Source organism: Chiloscyllium plagiosum, chromosome 20 (assembly GCF_004010195.1).
Source record: "Chiloscyllium plagiosum isolate BGI_BamShark_2017 chromosome 20, ASM401019v2, whole genome shotgun sequence".
Classification (NCBI taxonomy): domain Eukaryota; kingdom Metazoa; phylum Chordata; class Chondrichthyes; order Orectolobiformes; family Hemiscylliidae; genus Chiloscyllium; species Chiloscyllium plagiosum.
The window spans coordinates 262,085-283,703 of record NC_057729.1 but is presented as its reverse complement, the minus strand read 5'-3'; the positions used below and the strand labels follow the sequence as shown (position 1 = coordinate 283,703).

At 44.1% G+C, this 21,619-nt stretch overlaps 2 protein-coding genes across 2 annotated transcripts in view; one reads left to right on the top strand and one right to left on the bottom strand.

Moving 5' to 3' along the window:
- npepl1 (aminopeptidase like 1) overlaps window positions 1–3,571 on the top strand; it is a 35,409-nt gene extending 31,838 nt beyond the window's left edge. The window contains exons 11-12 of the mRNA XM_043710042.1: window positions 1,206–1,316; window positions 2,872–3,571. Of these exons, the coding sequence (XP_043565977.1) occupies window positions 1,206–1,316; window positions 2,872–3,039 (279 nt within the window). The 3' untranslated portion in view covers window positions 3,040–3,571. The remainder of the gene's footprint in view (window positions 1–1,205; window positions 1,317–2,871) is intronic.
- Window positions 3,572–5,199: 1,628 nt separating this feature from the next.
- LOC122559893 (piezo-type mechanosensitive ion channel component 2-like) overlaps window positions 5,200–21,619 on the bottom strand; it is a gene marked incomplete at its 5' end in the record, with an annotated part of 241,404 nt that continues 224,984 nt past the window's right edge. The window contains 4 exons of the mRNA XM_043710001.1: window positions 5,200–5,737; window positions 16,193–16,415; window positions 18,691–18,770; window positions 20,662–20,778. Of these exons, the coding sequence (XP_043565936.1) occupies window positions 5,485–5,737; window positions 16,193–16,415; window positions 18,691–18,770; window positions 20,662–20,778 (673 nt within the window). The remainder of the gene's footprint in view (window positions 5,738–16,192; window positions 16,416–18,690; window positions 18,771–20,661; window positions 20,779–21,619) is intronic.

The following is a 21,619-nucleotide window of genomic DNA, read 5'->3' as shown; positions in this document are numbered from 1 at the left end:
TAATCCATCCACCTATGCCTGCATCTAAGTCATTTGTAAGAATGACAAAACAGCAGTGGTCCCAAAACAGATCCTTATGGCACACCACTAGTAACCGAACTTAGGGCTGAATATTTTCCATCAACCACCACTCGTTGCCTTCTTTCAGAATGCCAGTTTCTAAACCAAACTGCTAAATCACCCTCAATTCCATGCCTCTGCATTTTCTCCAACAGCCTACCATGTGGAACCTTATCAAAGGCTTTACTGAAGTCCATGTATACCACGTCAACTGCCCTACCCTCATCTACATGCTTGGTCACCTTCTCAAAAAACTCAGGTTTGTGAGACATGACCTGCCCTTGACGAAATCATCTTGACTATCTGAAATCAAATTGTTGCTTGCGAGATTATTATAAATCTTATCTTTTATAATCCTTTCCAAAACCTTTCCTAAACAGAAGTAAGGCTCACTGGTCTATAATTACCTGGGTCATCTCTACTGCCCTCTTTGAACAAGGGCACAACATTTGCAATGCTCCAGTCCTCTGGTACTAAACCTGTAGACAATGACAACTCAAAGATCAAGGCCAAAGGCTCTGCTATCTCCTCCCTAGCTTTCCAGAGAATTAGTTGCCGTTCTCGGTCTGCTATAAGACAGAACCCTCAGGGATGCTGACCATCAGTAGTAGGGCTGCTTTTCCATTCATTTCATTAGGCATTGAGTCTTGCACTGGCCTGACAGCCACACTTGCAATGCCCTGTCATTTACCAGCTGAGTTGTTCTCCGTGGTGAAAAGCTGCATTTAATTTGAGTTTCTACTTCTGAGTCTGCAGCTGACGGAGTGTTCCTTTTAATTAGGCATTAAGAGGGATAACTCTGTCCTTTGCCTTTTCCCAGCCTCCTCCTACAGTACAACTCCCAACCTCAACGTTGCACCATAGGTTCCTCAACCCTTCACTCAGTGCTGCGATTGAGTCTGGTACGTGGATTTGTAGGTGTTTGCTCCTTGGTCCCACTTCTAAACCGCTTCGATAAACCTGATTCTGAGGAAAGGCAACATCGATTTTTTTGTGTAAATGGTTGACCTGAATTTGTACGACATTAATCACCCTGGCTGTTCTCTTAGTTAGAGGGTCCGTAAGTGCTGGCAACAGCAGAAAAGAGAGAAGACATAGGCTTTGATGCCTGGGTTTCCATTTCATTTTCTCTCTCTCTATTTCAGGATCGTGACAATGCTCAAAGTTCCTGTGCAGGTCTCTTTATCGGTGCTCACATTGGATTTGACTGGCCTGGCATCTGGGTCCATGTTGACATTGCTTCCCCTGTACACACTGTGAGTACATAGAGAAGGTTAGAAACGCTGTGGGGTGAGAGTGAGGAGCTTTGGATGTGTATATAGGGGAAGGACTTCCAGGTATGGGAAGGGTTTATTGTTAGAGTGGGGTGAGGGAAACCGGGAGTGTGTGTGTGTAAATTCTGTGATGGAGGAACGGAAGCATTTGAGGATTAGGTGATGAGCTGCAGGGGAAGTTTTATTGTGAACTGCCCCTTGTAATGAGAAAACAAAGTAACGTGTGAGCTATCAGCATTATCTGATTGGTAACACAAGGTTAAAGAAGGGATTAAGCTGGTAATGGTTTATTGGGATGTGAACATACAAGACCAATCAATGGGGGGATCGGTGAATATTGTATCAGTCTGCAACTCATCATCTCTACCAAGTTTTAATGGCCTTTGAGGAAATGGGAGAGTAATTGAACTGAAGGAGCTTGGGAATTATAATTTCTTAAATTAATAATCTACCTGCTAGGATGTGTTTTGTTACTCTGACCCCTTCATTTCTTGAACACATACCTCTGTTTTCAAAAGTTCCCCTCATACAATGATTGGCAATATTAATTAATTTGTTATTTTACACTACGCTCTTATGATTCTTTTCTTAATTTACAGAACAACAGCACTGATGAGTTATCTTCTTCTCCTTGTCAGCTTCACTCTTTTATTTGCCTTCTTTAGCCCCTTACCTGATCTCTCCCTCAGTCACTGTCTTTCTTCCTGTACTTGAATATCCCTTCCCCTCTGACTCACTGCATTTTGGAAATCAGACTTGTGTGAGAAAGAACAGTTATTCACGCATATAAAATGTCTGCCTTTCATAACATGAGAAATAGGAGCAGGATTCCTGTAGGCTGCTCTGCCAGTCAGCAAGATCATGGTGGGCTTAAGTCTGTTTTCTTGCCTGTCTCCTATATAGATCAAAAATTGGTCTGACTCAACCTTGAATATATTCAATAGGCCAGTGTCCACTGTTCTCTCGAGTGAAAAGTTCCAAACATTAATGACATTTCTGAGAGAAAAGTTCTTCCTTTTTGTTGGGAGTGGAACACCTGCCATTTTGGGAACCGAGTCATGCCATCAGACACTTGCAGTGCGGGGACTGCGTGGGTTAGGTTCAGAATAAAGCTTTCTCCACACTGTCCCATCAGATGTTCCCAGTTTAATTTGGATACAAAGTGCAGCTCCTTTAACACTATCCCAACAAGATGCCTCAAGTCACAATTCAGGATTTGCACCCATCTTGCACACCATTGTCATGTTTGAGTGGAATTGTTAGGCTAATACTGAAACAGTAGTCCTCATCCACTTGGACCTATAATCAGACTGGCTAAACTCTTTCAAAGATGGATGAAGTGCCTAGTGCCCAGCCACCATACCAACCAGCTCAACTTTGAATCCCTCATTAATTCCCAAGCTCCATGGTGTGTTTGGCAAATTTGTGAGGGAAAAATGAAGGTAAAAGCATTGGTAAGTTCCTGAGACTTGTGACTGGCCAGTTATTAAGTGGTACCCTGTGTAAAGGAATTAATACCTGTTTATTTTGTGTGCAGGGTGAGCGAGCGACTGGCTTTGGGGTGGCTTTCCTGTTGGCTCTGTTTGGCCGTGCTTCCAAAGACCCCATGCTGAACCTCGTATCCCCTCTAGGTGCTGGCACAGACCAACACTATGCAATGAGCGAGGGAGACGGTGGCATGTCCAAGCGTAGGAGGCTGGTGTAAACTGGAGAGTAGCTGTGCACACAGTTATGTCACTTATATAATAAGTCAATCAATCACCAATCCAACCATCCAGGTATAATGCGTCTCATGTCTATGTGGGTATTGCACTCTTCTTGAGGGGACTGTTGGCTTGTCACTTTGGTGGAGCTTACAAGCGGCATTAACTAAAGGCTCATGTCAGGCATCACTGAAGTCTTGGCATTACTTCAGGTTCAAGCTTTAAAATCTCCTTTGAGCCCAAGTCTGTTCAAAATGTAACCAATTTGTATACAATCTCTGTTTCTTTCTGTCAGCATTTAGTAACAAATAATAAAATGGAATCCATAGAGAAACATCGTCAAGTACCCAGGGGAGTGGGCCTTCCTGTTGCTTTATTGCAGTGGTGGGAATGTGGGCTCAGTACAACAGGCTAATGAGAATTGCTATACCAAATGGTTTTATTCTTTTAAAAGACATTCTCTGTTTGACTGAATGTATCGATCAAATTGGAACGCTTGATCTTATTAAATCATTTTGCACAAGTTTCTTTTTATCTACCTGTCCCTTTTTTTTGTCTTTGGATCAGCTTTTAATTAGATTCCCTACAGTATGGAAACAGGCCCTTTGGCCCAACAAGTCCACACTGACCCTCTGAAGAGTAACCCACTCAGACCCATTCCCCTACCCTGCATTTACCCCTGACTAACGCACCTAACACTACGGGCAATTTAGCATGACCAACGCACCTCACCTGCACATCTTTGGACTGTGGGAGGAAACCGGAGCACCCGGAGGAAACCCACGCAGACACGGGGAGAATGTGCAAACTCCACACACAGTCACCCGAGGTGGGACTTGAACCCGAACCCCTGGTGCTGTGAGGCAGCAGTGCTAACCATTGAACCACCGTTTGTAATGGTTGTTTTGATTTTAAGCAATCCTCGTTATCCCCAGCTTATATTTTCTGAAGTGTGAAACAAGGCGTCGGTAAAGGAATTTAATTTGGTATTACAGACACGTAAATTCAGTCAGACACTCCTATGACAGGCACAGTATGGGTTATTCATACAATGGCATCCCTGTGCTTCACTGTTATCAGTGAATGAGTGTGATAAAGACCAAAACAAAAACAAATTCCTGGAAAATCTCAGCAGGTCTGGCAGCATCTGTGAGAGAAATCAGAGTTAAAATTGAGTCCAGTCACCCTTCCTCAGAACTGATGGTAGCTAGGGAAACATTTTTATGCAGAAGATAGGTTGGGGAGAGGGGTTAAGGTGGAGATGGCACCCAAAGAGAGCGAAGAGTTGCTCAGGCAAAGGAGTGCATAAAGATCACGCTATCAGAATGTATGGCTGCTAATGGGGACTATTAGTGGTTAACAATGGGTAGTGTGTAATAGCATTAAAAATGTGCTGCTGGAAAAGCGCAGCAGGTTAGGCAGCATCAAAGGAGCAGGAGAATCAACATCAATTCTCCTGCTCCTTTGATGCTGCCTGACCTGCTGCGCTTTTCCAGCAACACATTTTTAAGCTCTGATCTCCAGGATCTGCAGTCCTCACTTTCTTCTAGTGTGTAATAGCAGACCATGTGATAACAAGGTCTGGTGTGTAGAGATTGAGTTAAGGACGTGGTAGAAGGTGCCTCAAGACCTAAAATTGTTGAACTTGATATTGAGTCTAGAAGGACTGTAGAATTCTCAAGCGGAAAATGTGGTGCTGTTCTTCCAGCTTCACTGGAGCACTGCAGCAAGCCTGAGACAGAGATATTGGCCAGGGAACAGAGTGGTGTGTTGAAGTGACTGGCAACTGGAAGCTGAAGGTCTTTTTTGTGGACAGAACGTAGATGTTCTGTGAAGCCATCACCCAGGCTACACTTCATTTCCCCAATGTTGAGGAGAAAGGCGATGGTTTTCAGCTGCAGTAGATGTTGATGGTCTTGTGCAGTTCCTGTTTTTAATTTCTGAACAACATTTAACACTTGAAGCAAAAGTGAGTGCAAACTGCGAAATTGCACATTTGGTAGGGACAAGGAATTTAGTTATTGTCTTTTTAGCAATGTGTCCAGTTATGCAGTAATTCTGCAGCTTGTTGTGGTTCTGTTCGCCGAGCTGGGAATTTGTGTTGCAGACGTTGCGTCCCCTGTCTAGGTGACATCCTCAGTGCTTGGGAGCCTCATGTGAAGCGCTTCTGTGATCTTTCCTCCCACATTTGTAGTGGTTTGAATCTGCCGCTTCCAGTTGTCAGTTCCAGCTTGTGCCACCACTTAGTACTGTTGAGGTGTATAATTGTGTAAACAGTTCAAATTCAATACATTGCAGAATGAATAAACATGCAGACTTTCTGTCTCAGTGAGGGAGCTTTTCAAAAGGGTTCAATGGAATCCAAGGCTGCCATGTGGTTTCCTGAGCTTAATGTTGAATAGATACCCTTTCTTGGGTGTAAATGTTTAATTTCTCATGACTGTTATTCACTCTTGCTTCTCACGGGTCCACTTGATTATGGTCTCAGGAGAGCGATAAAGGAAGATTAATTTGGCAAAAAGCTGCTCTTCCAGTTCTAACTCGCCCATCTCACGCACCAGGAAGATGTCAGTGCACAGCTTCAAGATTCGGTCAGGATTGGGCAGCTCCTCAAACATGATGGAGCGAGAGATCCCTTTGAAGAATTCTCGAACAAACTTTCCAATGACCAGCACTACAGACAGATACAGGCCGATGATCCTGAGGAGCAAGTGAGAGAAAATTACGTGTCAGGAAAAGAACCAACTGTTATTAGTAAGCTGCAGAATATCTAACGATAGCCTGGGATAATAGTTTAAAGCAGAGGGGGCAAAGGTCCTAGAGTGTGTTCAGGAGACCTTTCTGCAATAGCACGTTTCCAGGCCATTCAAAAAGGTGGTGTTGCTGAATCTCCAAGTGGATGAAAATGTCATTGAGGGAGCAATTAGGTGATAATGGTTATTGTACCATGAGGTTCAGTTTGGTTATGGCAAAGGACAAAGAATGACCATGAGTAAGAATCATTTAAATGGGGGGAAGCTAACTTCAGCAGGAGAACAGATCTGGGCTGAATGAATTGAAATTGGAGGTTGGCAGAAAAACATAATTGCTGAAAATAGGCTTATTTCAAAGAGGAGAAGATTTAGACACAGTCCCTTAAAAGGGAAAGGTCGGCAAATTTCCAGAGAAAATAAAAGTTAAGATGAAGAAAAGTATGCATATCACAGTTGTCAGGTAGAAAATACAACTGAGAACCAGGATGAATATCGAGGTTCAGAAGAGAGTTATAGAGATGTACATAATGGAAAGAGACCCTTCGGTCCAACTTGTCCATGCCGACCACGTATTCTACGTCAATTAGTCCCACTTACCAGCATTTGGCTCATACTCCTCTAAACCCTTCCTATTCATATACCCTTCCAGATGCCTTTTAAATGGTGTAACTGGGTGAAAAAGCAAATGAGAGAAGCAAAGAGGGAAAATTGAGAGATTAGAAGCTAACATAAAGGGAGATCCCGTTCTATAAGAGTATAAATAAAAAATATACATATATAAAATGTGATTATAGGATCAAGACATTTGGGAACCAAACAGGGATTTGCACATCGAGAAAGGGCGCACAGCTAAAATGTTAAATGAATGCTTTGCATCTCTCTTTACTGAGGAAGAGGAAGTAGTTCAGATACTGGATTTTATTTTAAAGAAATGGATATGGAGGAGGCATTGATTGTGCTTAAACTTGATAATGCATCAAAACCAGATGAGCTGCATCCAGGAATAGTTAGGGAGGTGAGAATGGAAATTACAGAGGCACTGCCCAAAAAGTTTCAGTCTTCCTTAGACTCACCCTGGTGCAAGGGGACTGCAGAACTGTAATCAATATATCCTTGTTTAAAAAATATAAAGATAAGTCCAGCAACTACAGGCCAGTTAGTATCACTACAATGGCAGGGAAACTCCAGGAACAATAATTTGGGATCAAATTAACAGCCATGTGGATAAATGAGTTAATTAAAGAAAGCCAGGATAGATTTTTAAAACATAAATCGTATTTAGCTTACTTGCTGGAATCTTTTGAAGAGGTTGATGTTATGCGCATAGGGTTCTAAAAGGTATTTGTTACAGTACCACCCACCAGATTTGTGAACAAAGTTAGAGCTCATGGAATAAAAGAGACAGCAGCATTGGTTAAGTGACAGCAAACAGTAATGGTCAATGGATGTCTTTTGGGCTGGAAGCAGCTTTGTGCTGGAGTTTCCCCAGGGATTAATGATGGAACCCTCACTTTTCCTGATATATATTAAGGACCAAGGTATTGGTGTAAAGAGCACAATTTCCAGGTATGGTACAAAGCCTGGAATCATTGTAAATGGTGAGGAAAATGCAGTGGACTGTTGAATACATGGCAGATGAAGTTCAGTGCAGAAAGTGTGAGATGATTCATTTTGATCAGGAGAACATGGAGAGACAGTATAAAGGGTACAATTCTAAAGGGAGTGCAGAAGCAGAGGGACCTGGGTGTATATCTGCATAAATTACTGAAGGTGGCAAGGCAGGTTGAGAGTGTGGTTAATAAAGTTTTGTTTTATTAATAGGGGCACAGAGTACAAGAGCAAGGTGGTGAGGTTGAGCTTCAGCCTCAGCTGGAGTATTATGTACAGTTCTGGGCATTACACTTTAAGAAGGATTTGAAGGTGTTGGAGAATAGTTCCTCACCCCAGAACCATAGTAATGAAGATCGATTGCAAAAGTTAGAACTGTTTAAAAAGCACTATCTGAGAATGTGGTGGAGATAGGGTCAAAAGAAGCTGTCAAAAGGAAATTTGGCAGTTACCTGAGAAGGAGCTGTGTATGGAGTTATGGCAGTTATGGTAGTTACCTGAGCAGGTGCTGTGTGTGGGGTTATGGTAGTTACCTGAGCAGGAGCTGTGTATAGAGTTATGGTAGTTACCTGAGCAGGAGCTGTGTGTGGAGTTATGACAGTTACCTGAGAAGGAGCTGTGTATGGAGTTATGGCAGTTATGGTAGTTACCTGAGCAGGAGCTATGTATGGAGTTATGGTAGTTACCTGTGCAGGTGCTGTGTGTGGAGTTATGGCAGTTATGGTAGTTACCTGAGCAGGAGCTGTGTGTGGAGTTATGGCAGTTAAGGCAGTTACCTGAGAAGGACCTGTGTGTGGAGTCATGGTAGTTATGGGGAGAAGCCAGGAAAATGAAATTCGATGAAATGCTCATTTGGAAAGCTGGTGCAGGCAAAATGGGCTGAATGGCCTCCTGTGCTGTAAGAATGCTGAGATTGCCAATTGATCCTCTACTACTTGATAGCAAACCAGCTGCCACATCAGTCTCCCTGTCACTGACCATACCTGCAGCAATTTTGGGAATGTTATTCATAATCTTAAAGACAGTTGTTAACATAGAAAGTAGGAGCAGATGTAGACAATTTAGTGCTTTGAATCTGCTCCACCGTTCATTATGATCAGAGCTGATCATCAAATTCAATCGTCTGTTCCTGCTTTTCGTCCATATCCTTTGATCTGTGGTGGTGAATTCCACAGGATTATCACTTCCTGGCTGGAGACATTTTTCATCTCCATTGTAAATGGTTTACCATTTCCTTAGACTGTGATCCCTGGTTCTGGACTCCCCTGCCATTGGGAACACCCTTTCTGCAACTACTCTGTGTAGTCCTGTTAGAATTTATAGGTTTCTGTGCAATTTGCTCAACCACCCACCCCATCCTTTTGAACTCCAGTGATTATAATCCTAACCAATTCTACCTCTACCTATACATCACACCTGCCATCCCAGGAATTACTCTGGTAAGCCTTCACTGCATTGCCTCTCTAGGGAGACTAAAACTACACACAATATTCTTCCAGGTGTGGGCTCACTAAGGCACTATATAATTGCAGCAAGACATCCCTGCCCCTGTACTCCAGTCCTCTCACTATGAAGTCCATTCTCTTTCACTGCCTGCTGTGTCTGCATGCTTACTTTCAATGACTGGTGCATAAACAAGGTCACCCAGGTTTCATTACACATCCCTCTCTCTCAATTTGCAACCATTCAGAAAATATGTTTTCCTATTTTGGCTACCAAAGTGGATAACATCACGTTTATCCATTGCATCTGCTTTGCATTTGCATCTCTGCATCCTCCTCACAGTGCACCTTTCCACCCAGATGTGTCATCTGCGTGGGTTTCCTCCGGGTGCTCCGGTTTCCTCCCACAGTCCAAAGATGTGCAGGTCAGGTGAATTGGCCATACTAAATTGCCCGTAGTGTTAGGTAAGGGGTAAATGTAGGGGAATGGGTGGGTTGTGCTTCGGCGGGTCGGTGTGGACTTGTTGGGCCGAAGGGCCTGTTTCCACACTGTAAGTAATCTACAAAGTTGGAGATATTACATTTAGTTTTGTTATCCAAATCTTGAATAGCCGAGGTCCCAGCACTAATTCCTGCAGTACCCCACTGCCATTTGGAAAAAGATCTGCTTTGTCCTACTTTGTTTTCTGTGTGCTAACCAGTTTTTTATTCACCTCAATGCAGTACGCCCCAATCCTATGCACTTTAACTATACACACGAAGCACCTGTGGTACTTTGGACTTTCAGAAGGCTTTTGACAAACTACGTTCACTGCCTCTCCATCAACTCTACTAGTTAACCCTTGAAGGGTTCCACTGGATTTTTCAAGAATGATTTCCCTTTTGCAAATCCATATTGACTCTGTCTGGTCTTGTCACTGTTTCCCGCTATTAATTATTTTATAATAATTCTATCATTTTCCCAACCACCAGTATCCGGCTGACTGGTCTATTGTGTTTTCTGTTACGTGATTCTCATCCCCAGCACTAGGTGATGCGGAGGACTAGACTCTGCAGCAGCATCATATGATCAGTGCACTTTCTCGTGAAGAGCCCCGTGAGAGGTATTGTGAAGTGTTTGTGCTAGTGGACTTGGAAAAGCATCATGAAAATATCTCCACAGGACAAGAAGCTGGGGGCAATCTATTAATTTAAAAACATAAAGAGTTGAGATAAAAGTGAAATCTCACTGAATTGACTAACAGTAAAAGGACAGTGTTGAGGAGCAGTTTGAAAGTTAGCTTTATTGTTTGTATCAAGAGCTTGTTTCTATGTTTAAGAAATATATTCTGCAGACTCATGTCAATCTGTTTCAGTGACTCATCACTATCATAACCAACTGCAAAAAAAAAACTAGCACAGTGGCTTGGACATGGTTAGTCAGCTGCTCAGGGTGATCAGAGTCAGGAAACTCTGCACATCGTGGGTAAGGGAGAGAAACGTGGGTGGCAAACTGTTACTTTTGTTGCATGTGTGGTGATGTGCTGAGGGGGTGAGTAGGCTGTGCATTAGAGATTCAGGGTTAGATGTTAGCGAGGATGGGAAAGATGTTGCAGGAAATGGTGGGTGCAGTAGTTGAGATAAAGCGAGTGTGAGGTATCAGTGAGAAGGGAATGACACTTTCCCTGGCAGAGTGGAGAGGGTCATTGATCATCTGCCTACATGCTGTACATTCCTTCACATGGTTGAGATTGCACTGGCCCTGGTCCAGGTTGGTGTGTTGCCGGTAGAATGGTGTCTTCTATTGGCCTGGGAGAAAAAGACGTCCTGCCTCTGCAGCAATGCCATATCCCTGCCCACAAAGACAGGCATCAATTTTTCATTGAGGCAGCACGGTGGCTCAGTGGTTAGCACTGCTGCCTCATAGCACCAGGGACCCAGGTTCAGTTCCAGCCTCGGGTGACTGTTTGTTTGGAGTTTGCACGTTCTCCCCGTGTCTGTGTGGGTTTCCTCCGGGTGCTCCGATTTACTCCCACAGTTCAAAGATGTGCAGGTTAGGTGAATTGGCCATGCTAAATTGCCCATAGTGTTCAGGTATGTGTAGATTAAGTGCATTAATCAGGGTAAATGTAGAGTAATGGGGAACGTGATTGGGTGGGATACTCTTCGGAGGGTCGGTGTGGACTTGTTGGGCCAAAGGGCCTGTTTCCAGACTGTAGCGATTCTATGATTGTCTGCCACATCCAGGGCCAATGTCAGGAACCATGCAGGGTAACTTGGACTGACAGCTCTTGTCTGGGTACACAAAATGGTGCTGCACCACAGATGTTGGTCAATTCTGGGATATTCAGGAAATGGTGAGTTGTTTTGGCAATGGCACCTGGTATTGATGTGTCAGAGGGACATCAAAGGATGGGGGTGGTAATAAATCAGGGTGGGTTTTGTAAAATAAGACGGTAGACGTCCCTATGCATTACGATGTGAATCCTCTGACAAACTTGACAAAACTAATACTTAGCAAAAGAAATCAAGAACAATTGTTGCAATTCACCCACGCTCTTTGAATGTTTGCCATCATCTTCCCTTTTAAAGAATATTCTCCATTATTATCACTGCGGACTCTCTCCTCATATCATTGTAGTTTCCTCTACTTAATTCTGGACCATAGCCTCAATATTACTGTCATTCTCCACTGAAGACAACAAATGCTGCAGGTCAGGCAACATCGATGGCAAGACCGCAAACTAACATTTCAAGGCTAGATGACTCTTCATTGGAGCTCAAGTGAATTGTGGAGGGATAGCATTTATGCTATAGTTCGGGGGTGGGGGCAGATAGTGGGTATAGGTTGAAAAAAGATGTTAGCAGTTTACACTAAGTGATCGAATGACAGAACAATGTTGTGTCTCCTGCCAGAACTGAAAGAACAGTAAGTGGGGTGGGGTGGGGAAGGACATGATATCAAGCTAAAAGAAAGGAAAGAAATGGTTCATAATTTCAAAGTGCTGAACTCAATATTAAGTTCAGAAGGCTGTAAAGTTCTGTCATTCTCACATTCTGATCAGTTAATGTAAACTAGTAACATATTTTCTTCACCAGCACTCTACACCCACTATCCCGTCCCCTCCAAACTATAGCTTTAATGTTGTCCCTCCATATGTCACTACAGCTCTGAAGAGTCATCTTGACTTGAAATGTTCGCTTGCGCTGTCTCTCCATGGGTGCTGCCTGACTTGCTGTGATTGCCAACATAAGTTGTTCTCTGTACCGATTCCAGCATCTGCAGTAATTTGTTCCTACATGTTATTCTCCATCTTAATGAGGAAATCTATCGTATTATGGTCATTCATCTACCCTCATTATGGTAATGTTGAGTGTGGTGTTGGTAACAAAATGCATATTCCTGATTCAAGTACAGAATGTAATTTGGATCAGCATAACAACTCAGAGACAGTGGCATATACTGGTAATGTCACTGGATGGGAATCCTGAGACACAGGCTAATGCTGTGGGGAAACAAATTCAAAACACACTACAGCATCTGATGTGGTTTAAATTCAATCAATAACATCTGGAATTGAAAGCTAGTCTATGAAATTATTATTGACTGCCCTAAAATACTCTCGCTCACAAATGCCCTTTAAGGAAATAATCTGCTAACGGATCCACAGCAATGCGATTTCCAAAACGGCCTGGCAAGCTGTCTGAGGGCGATTAGAATGGACCACCAAAAGTGCAGTTGACAGCAATGCTCAAATCTAGTGGAAGAATAAAAAAACCGTCAGCACTTTCTGTTAACTTTGCTGTTTTATATTTTCACATCTACATTTAGAATCAAACTTGTCTCTCTGTAGTGCTGCTGTTTGAGCCCAAGACTCCACTGGTTAGAATTTCAGAGTCACCTTGGGACACTCCATTTGCTCATTCTCTTATGTTCTATGGGCTAGAGATGACAGAGTCTGTTCCACTGTAGGAAAGTGGCTCCGCTGAAGAAATTCACCAAAAATCCTTAAACAGCACCTTCCAAACCATCAACCATTTCCATCTCAAAGGACAAGGGCAGCAGATACTTGGGAACACTGCACTCCAAGCCACTCACCATCCTGACTTGGAGATATACTGCTGTTCATTCTCTGTTGCTAGATCAAAATCCTGGAATTCCCTCCCTAAGGGCATTGTGGGTCAACCCACAGCCCATGAACAGCAGTGATTCACGGAGGCAGCTCACTCCCACCTCCTCGAGGACAACTAAGGACAGGCAACAAATGCTGGCCAGACAGTGATGTGCATATGCCATGACTGAATAAAAGCAAAACAAGCAAACCCTGTGGAAGAAGGTTGCAGATCATTGTCTTGCCTCTGCCCTATCTGATCGTTAAAAGTCTATGTTCCACATATCGATTTCCATTAGGTTCCTTCCAAAATTAAACCACATCATAGAATCATATGGATGTACACCACTTCCTCTGGCAGCTCATCCCATACACGTACCACCCTCTGCATGAAAGTGTTGCCCCTTCTAAATCTTTCCCCTTTCACCTTAAACCTATGCCCTTTAGTTTTAGACTTCACTACCCGAGGAAAAAGAACTATTCATGATTTTATAAATCTCTACAATGTTACCCCTCAGCTTCTGACTCTCCAAGGAAAATAGCCCCTCCCTATAGCTCAAACGTTCGGACCCTGGCAACATCCTTGTAAATATTTCCTGAACGCTTTCAAGTTTCACAATATCTTGCCTTTGGCAGAGAAACCAGAATTACATGCAATATCGCAAAAATGGCCTCATCAATGTCCTGTCCACCTGCAACATGACTTCCCAGCTCCTACACTCAATAAAGGCAAACGTACCAAACGCCGTCTTCACTATCCTATCTACCTGTGACTCCACTTTCAAGGAGACATGAACTTGTACTCCAAGGTCTCTTTATTCAGCAACACTCCCCAGGACCCTCCCATTAAGTGTATAAGTCCAGCCCTAATTTGCCTTTGTAAAATGTAGTACTTCACATTTATCTAAATTAAACTCCATCTGACACTCCTCAGCCCACCTGATCGAATCCTGTTGTATTCTGTGGTAGCCTTCTTCGCTGTCCACCTCCAATGTTGGTGTCATCTGCAAACTTACTAACTATGCCTCCTATGTTAACATCCAAATCATTTATGATCTGTGGAGCAGGAACACCTCCTTTTATCTAAGTTAAACTCCATCTGCCCACTCGAACTGTTGGCCTATATGATCAACATTCCATTTACTCTGAGGTTATCTTCACTGGGCACAGCACCTTCAATTTTGGTGTCATCTGCAAAGTTATTAACCATATATTCACATCCAAATCGTTGTTATAAATGATGAAAAGCAGTGGACCCGGCACCAATCCTTGTGGCACACCTCACAGGCCTCCAGTCTGAAAGTCCAAGAATCTCCAGTGTGGAAGCCTTTTGAAGTTGAATGGGTATGTTTTTAATTCATGCCAATGTTAACCATTTCTCTTTGCACAGATCCTACTTGGCCCGCTGAGTTTCTCTCGCATTTCCTGTTGTTAATTCCCATTTCCAGCATTGGCAATACTTTGCTTTTTGCCGCAATGGGAATAGCAGTTTGGACAAAGTGCTAAAGAGCACGGATTCAAATGTCGAGCAAAGATATTCATCAAGTCAACACAGTTTTTAACATTTGGGCAGCACGGTGGCAGAGACCCGGGTTCAATTCCCACCTCAGGTGACTCTCTGTGTGGAGTTTGCATGTCCTCCCCGTGTCTGTGTGGGTTTCCTCCGGGTGCTCCGGTTTCCTCCCACAGTCCAAAGATGTGCAGGTCAGGTGAATTGGCCGTGCTAAATTGCCCGTAGTGTTAGGTAAGGGGAAATGCAGGGGTATGGGTGGGTTGTGCTTCGGCGGGTCGGTGTGGACTTGTTGGGCCGAAGGGCCTGTTTCCACACTGTAATGTAATGTAATGTAATTTCCCATTAGTAAAAAGAATTCAATCCACTTGAAATGCTCACTCCCCCTGCAGTTAGGACTAAAATAAAAGAACAAATTGAACATGTGATGTGGGACAAGCAAAAACAGAAATTGCAGAAGAAACTCAGAAGACCTGGCAATATTTGTGGAGAGAAAATAGAGTTAACATTTCAAACCCAGTAACCCTTCTTCAGAATGGACTGTTTCTCATTGTAAACACATCAGTGTACAATAATGGTGAAATTAACAAATTATTTAATTAACAGAAGCATTTACTACATCTGCCATCCCTGTGCACACACTGGTTTCGGATGTACCAACACTGCCAAACCCAAGACACTTAACACAACCAAACTGCAGTTCTGCCAAATGTGCGACGCTAAAATTAAATGTCCTGCACCAGGCAGCAGGTGATTTACTGATAACATCATGTACACCTTTCCGTGTCACAGCTTCATCCTGCATCACACCTTATTCTGCGATGGATGTGTCTGCACAACAGTCTAAGAGGAGGAGGTCTGGAGGCATTACTGGAAGTTTAGGCACAAAGTATAGTCGATAATGTATCTGCCAGCTCACCACATGCATCGCCAAAGGAAATTCTCTAGTTTTTTTTAAACAGTACAGCAGTCCGATCAAAGTGAGCTTAAAAAGGAAAGAAAGCCCACCTCTGACCTGCAGACTGATGTTTTCCATCAATTTTATGAAACCTAATTAACTTGGATTCCAGTCAGGGTGTATCATTAAAAGGCTAAGTTGGTGCCGAAAACGTCAATGTTCCTGACTAGCCATGAGCAAGGCCACAGGAGATCTACTTGATTTTAAAAGGCATTTGGTCCCAACTGTATAAATCAGTAGTTAATTAGCTTCATAAAAACCCTTAGTGAATCTGTATAATAACTATGGATAGCACAGGCAGAGGGCAAACAGGAATGGAGAAATTGGTACCAAAGAAATGTCTCATTGAGATTCAAACTCCTCCCTTTCCCTGTCTGTGCTTTTCAGGCTATGGAGTCATTCCCTAGTTTTAAGGAAATTCCCACAAAACTACATTCTCGTGTTGTACCCGGAACAGGCACCTTGCACCATTTAACTAAATTCCAGCAATCCTATGAGCCAGGTGGGCAGACAGTGAAATGTTTTCTACAACGTGACTTCCCCAGACAGCCTGACTGGGATAGGGTATTCATGCTGGGTAGAGAGTGAAAAGGTGGGTGAATGTGTAGGCTAGGTGGATTAGCCATGGGAAATGCAGAGTTATAGGGATTGGGCAGGGTCTGGGTGGGACACTTCATATGGTCAGTGTGGACTCGATGGGCCAAATGGCCTGCTTCTACTCTGTAGGGATTCTATGTCCCCTCTTCAGCCCTCCAAGTTTAGAATAAGAGGTCTAAATGGAAGACATCTTTACCCATATCCAGCAAGGAAACCCAGACTCGAGGGGCTGACTTTGTCATTGAAGATGATGAGCTCCATGTTGCTACAGCCCTGACTAGGCCACTCTGGGTCACATTCCTTGACATTCCACCACCTTATCTTTGCGTGCGATGTGTTGTGTGCCCTGAGCTCCTCCTCCATCTGCAGCGAGATGTTCCTGAACAGCACCAGCCTCTCTTTGTCAGCACTGGGAAAACCTGCAGCCAGTGTGGAAGCAAAACAAGACACACTGTCAGTCAGTCCTTCCTGAGAGTAGAACTTCACACAAGATCACAGAAACAGGCCATTCTACAAATCCCACTCTGTTGGTCTTTCCCTGGAAACCTACAATCTATTTTTATTTTTAGGAGCTTACCGGATGCCCTTCTAAAAGCTACAATTGTGTCTGCCTCCACCACAATTCATATCATTTCCACTCACTGGATGGTAAAGGTATTTTTTCCTCATGGTTCATATCTCTGCTGTCTGGTTCATTACCCCACAGCTAAAGGAGACAGTTTCTCTCATCCCTGGAACCATTTCCAAAGTCAGGATGGAGAGTGGCTTGGAGAGGAGGCTAGTGGATAGTATTCCGTAACACTCCTGATTTACACCTTGTAGATGGTGGACAGACTCTGGGGAGTCAAGAGGTGAGTTACTTGCTACAGGATTCCTAGCTCTTGAAGCCACTTGTATTTATGTGGCTAGTATCAGTTCAGTTTCTAGTTAATGGCCTCCCCCAGGATGTGGAAGTTTGAGTAATAGGAATGCGATTGAATTTCAAGGGGGCGATGATTAGATTCTCTCATGTCATTACCCTGATACTTGTGTGGCATAAATGTTACTTGTCAGCCCACGCCTGGATATTGTCCAGATCTTGTTGCATTTGAAAATAGAGAGCTTTAGCATCTGAAATGGTGCTGAACATTGTGTAAGCATCGGCAAACATCCCCACATCTGACCTTATGATAGAGGGAAGATCATGGATGAAGCAGCTGAAGATGGTTGGGCCTAGGGCTCTCATCTTAGGAAATCCTGCAGATTTGTCCTGGAGCTGAGATGACTGACCTCTGACAACCACAACCATCTTCCAACGCGCCATGTATTACTCACACCAGTAGACCGCTCTCCCCCCCGATTCCCACTGATTGTAGTTTTGCTCCTTAATATCACAATCAGTCAAGTGCGACCTTGAAGTTAAGGGTAATCACTCTCACCTCACCTCAGTACATCTGCAGCAGATTTACACAATTCTCAGTTCCAAATTCCAAATTAATGCCCTGTGTTGAGAAAGCCTGAGTAGAAATCCTCAGCAAATCTTTCTCCTCAAATTTCCACCACACTCTGGGGTAGTGAATTCCACATATTCACAACCCTTTGAAGAGAAGGAATTCATCCTCATCTCTGTTTTAAATCTGCTACCACTTAGCCTAAAACGATGACCTCTCATTCCAGATTGCCCCACACGAGAACATCCTTTCTACATTGACTCCGTCAATCCCCTTTTGCATCTTGCGATTTCCTGTCATTCTTCTAAACTCCAGAGAGTATAGGCCTGATCTGTTCAATCTTTCTTGATAAATAAACCCCTTTTCCCTGGAATCAGCTTAGTGAAGCTCCTCTCAAACGGTCTCCAATAACCCTCCCTCAAGTAAACAATACTCTAGGTGTGGTCTCACTCATGCCTTGTGCAATTGTAGTAACACTTCATGGACCAGAATGGACTTAGGAGGATGATGCTTTTCTCTTTTAGATCTTAACAATCAAACAGAAGAAAAAAATCTTAAAATTCAACACAAAATACATTTATATAGTACTTATAGTATAGAAACTGTCCCAAGATGCTTCACAGGAACAATAAAATTTTATACTGAGTCAGACAAGTGACTAAAATTGTTATGTTTTAAGAAAGGTGAGGGTTTTAGGAAGGGAATTCCAGACTTTCGGATCAGTTAAGGGGCTAACAAAGGGACGTACTATTGCTCCCCCTCTCTGTCACTCACGTGAGGGGCCAAGGGGCCAACCCCTCCTCAGTAAAATCCATTAGTGAGCAGAAGGCTGCTTTAATGTGTGCACAACAGCTGATGATGATAATGGTACATACACACACACACACACAGACACAGACACACACACACACACACACACACACACAGACACACACACACAGACACACACACACACAGACACACACACACAGACACACACACACACAGACACACACACACAGACACACACACACACAGACACACACACACAGACACACACACACACAGACACACACACACAGACACACACACACACAGACACACACACACAGACACACACACACACAGACACACACACACAGACACACACACACACAGACACACACACACAGACACACACACACACAGACACACACACACAGACACACACACACACAGACACACACACACAGACACAACACACACACGACGACCCCCAGTTACAGCTTCCTTTGCCGACATTCACCTGCTCGAAGCCGGAAAGCTGGTATCGCTTCAGGTCGATGTGTTGCTCGAATGTATTTTGGGAGCAATTCCTTTATGACCCTGAAACGAAACAGAATGGTCACTATTGCTCATCAGCAGCATTGTGAGAAAGAGGGGGCTGAGTGTAAAAGCAAGAGGCAGAAATGCCAGCAGGTTAGGTACCACAACTGACCATGTGACTACTGCATTGAACTTAGGAAGGGTGGGGTGCCTCTTTGTCAATCTCTGTGCCAGCAAGAACCAGGATGCAACTCTGGAGTGCATGAGGAGGGAGATTCAAGGCTGGAGGGAGAGGGAGAGGGAGAGGGACGGGAGGAGTGAAGATGAGGTGTGAGCAGGAAGTTAGGATGGGCAGAGGGGAAATGAGTGTGGACATTGGGAATATAGGGCTGGGGAGTATGGGGTGGAGAGTAGTGGGTGGTGGAGAGGATGGTAAGGATGGTGATAGTGGGAGGAGGTGAGACTAGAGGAGTGGGGAGGTGAGACTGTGGTGGGCAACTGAAGGTGGGTATGTCCTTCTGTCTGAATCTTCAGTCCCTGGACTTTCTGAGGGAAGCCTCATGATCTGTGAACTGATGCGCTTTCCGACTCTGTCCAGTCCATCAGCTACGCACAGTCATGGCTCTCTGTGATATTGCTGAGTCTGGAGCTTTCACAGTCCTGGGTCTCCGTGAATGATGTGGAAGACTGAATCACTGAATCTGTATATTGCAGAAAGAGGCCATTTGGCCTACACCTCTCACTGTTTACCTGGAGGCCCTTGCCATGGAATCCAAGGAACTAAGGAAGAGATTATTCTCTTCAAATTCACAAGGTTGGACGGAGGTTACTGAGAAAGTGGGAAACAGCAATACGCCAAGAGACCCTCAGGGGGATGGGAAAGATGAGCAGCATCAAGCCCTATGTCCTGTGACTTCTGCCTAACAGACCTCACAGCTCCACCCAATCCTCCCGCCCTCCCCACCCCCCCTTTTCCAGGCATCTGACATTTGTCCTTCAAGGCGGCAACACAAACCCTCTCCCCAATCGTTTTGCAATCTCAATTCTGTTCAACTGCCCTCACTGCTCTCCTCACCTTGTCTCCACACAAGTATTCAGAACTCTTTGCTTCCTCTCCTTCCAGGAACCCATGACTCACAGCCTCAGGGAGGTGGGAACACCCAAGATGGGAAAAGTATGTTCCTCTCCAGTGACAAATGCTTTGATGGCCTCTGGCAGTAAGCACACAGATGCTCCAGTGAGAGGGGACCCTGAGACGTCAGTGATAACCAGCCTCCTGAGGGGAGCTGATCCACTCAACACAGGCTCAAGGGCTCAGCCTGTTCCAGCTAGATCCCTGTGCCCCCCCAGAAGGTGCTACTGTTGGTCTCCTTCTTGTCTTCATCAGTGCAGCTCCATAAGTAGCTCCCAGGCTGTGAAGGAGACTGGCACCAGAGAAATGCAGCTGGAAGTGAGTGATGTACAAAAAAAAGAAGTGATTTCACACGATGTGGCAATTAACTGACTGGTAGAGACAGCAGTCCCTGAGCAGCCTCTTACCTGACCATGGCCACAGCTCTTCAGCATAATCAACAAAAGGCTGAACAAACACTAACCTGTCAGACACTCACTTCAGTTACACAGCTCGGGGAAATTAATCCACTGGGTTGTTAAATCCAGATGCATGTTTAAAGAGATACAACTGTTGGTTTGCACAATCTAGTCCTCTCTTTGATAATCCCAAGGAGATCCCCACCCATTTAAAAACGTGCTGAGTTAAAGCTGAAAACAGGTTGGATAATGTTGGGATCCCAAACCTCATTTTGTGGGATTTAGCTCCCTGTGCACACCAAAACCTGTTTCCTTTTACCTGGAAAGGCCCCTTCAGTGATGCTGAAGCAAACAATTTGCTTTGAGATGGGATTTTCACGTAAAAAAAGATGGTGACAAAGACAGCAATGACAGTACATACACGGACTTGTCACATGCTCCTTCCAGCAGCTGAACCAGCTCCTCTCTCACTTCCCTGTCTGTACAGACCACTGTGTGTTTACCAAACGCTTCAGGGTTCATCAGAAGGGAAGCATTCCTGTAGGGACATGAGAAACAAGAATCAACAGCTGACAGATTCACAAGTGCCGCACCAACTGAGACATACAGATCAGAAATTATTCTTGTTCCAGAGGATCAATCACTGTGCTGGTGTACATTCTGAATAAACACAGCAATATCACATTGTCCCCATGTGTCTCAGATGGGAACAATGTCATACATAAAAGGGAAATGAAGGAATCAAAGTATATGTTTAGAATTTGTATATGAGCAGGACATATTTTATGTGATCCAGGTATAAATGGGGGGGCGGGAATATTGATATATAGGTATACCAGTGGTTAGATACAATGTAAAACTCTCAATCCCCATCAAGTACACCCAGGACAGGTACAGCACAGACCAAAGTTCCCTCTACTCTCCTGAACTCCAAATAAACTGAAGGTAAATAGAAAATAGAATGCAGAATTAGACTGTAGAGAGTCCATTAGGAAGCATACACAGTTGATAGGGCAAAGAGATGGGTTAAAGTGTGTCCCTTTCAATACAAGGAGTGTCAGGAATAAGAGTGATGAACCTAGAGCAGGGATCAGTACTTGGAACTACGATGTTGTGGCCATATCAGAGGGGATGGATTTCACTGGGGCAGGAATGGTTGCTGGATGTTCCAGAGTTTAGGTCTTTTAAAAGGAACAGGGAGGAGGGTAAAAGAGGAGGAGGAGTAGCATTGTTAATTAGAGAGTGCATTACAGCTGCAGAAAAGGAGATTGTTGACGAGGGTTTGTCCACTGAGTCAGTATGGGTGGGAGTCAGTAACAGGAAAGGAGCTGCCACTTTATTGGGTATTTGTTACAGAGCACCACCCCCCCCCCCCACCC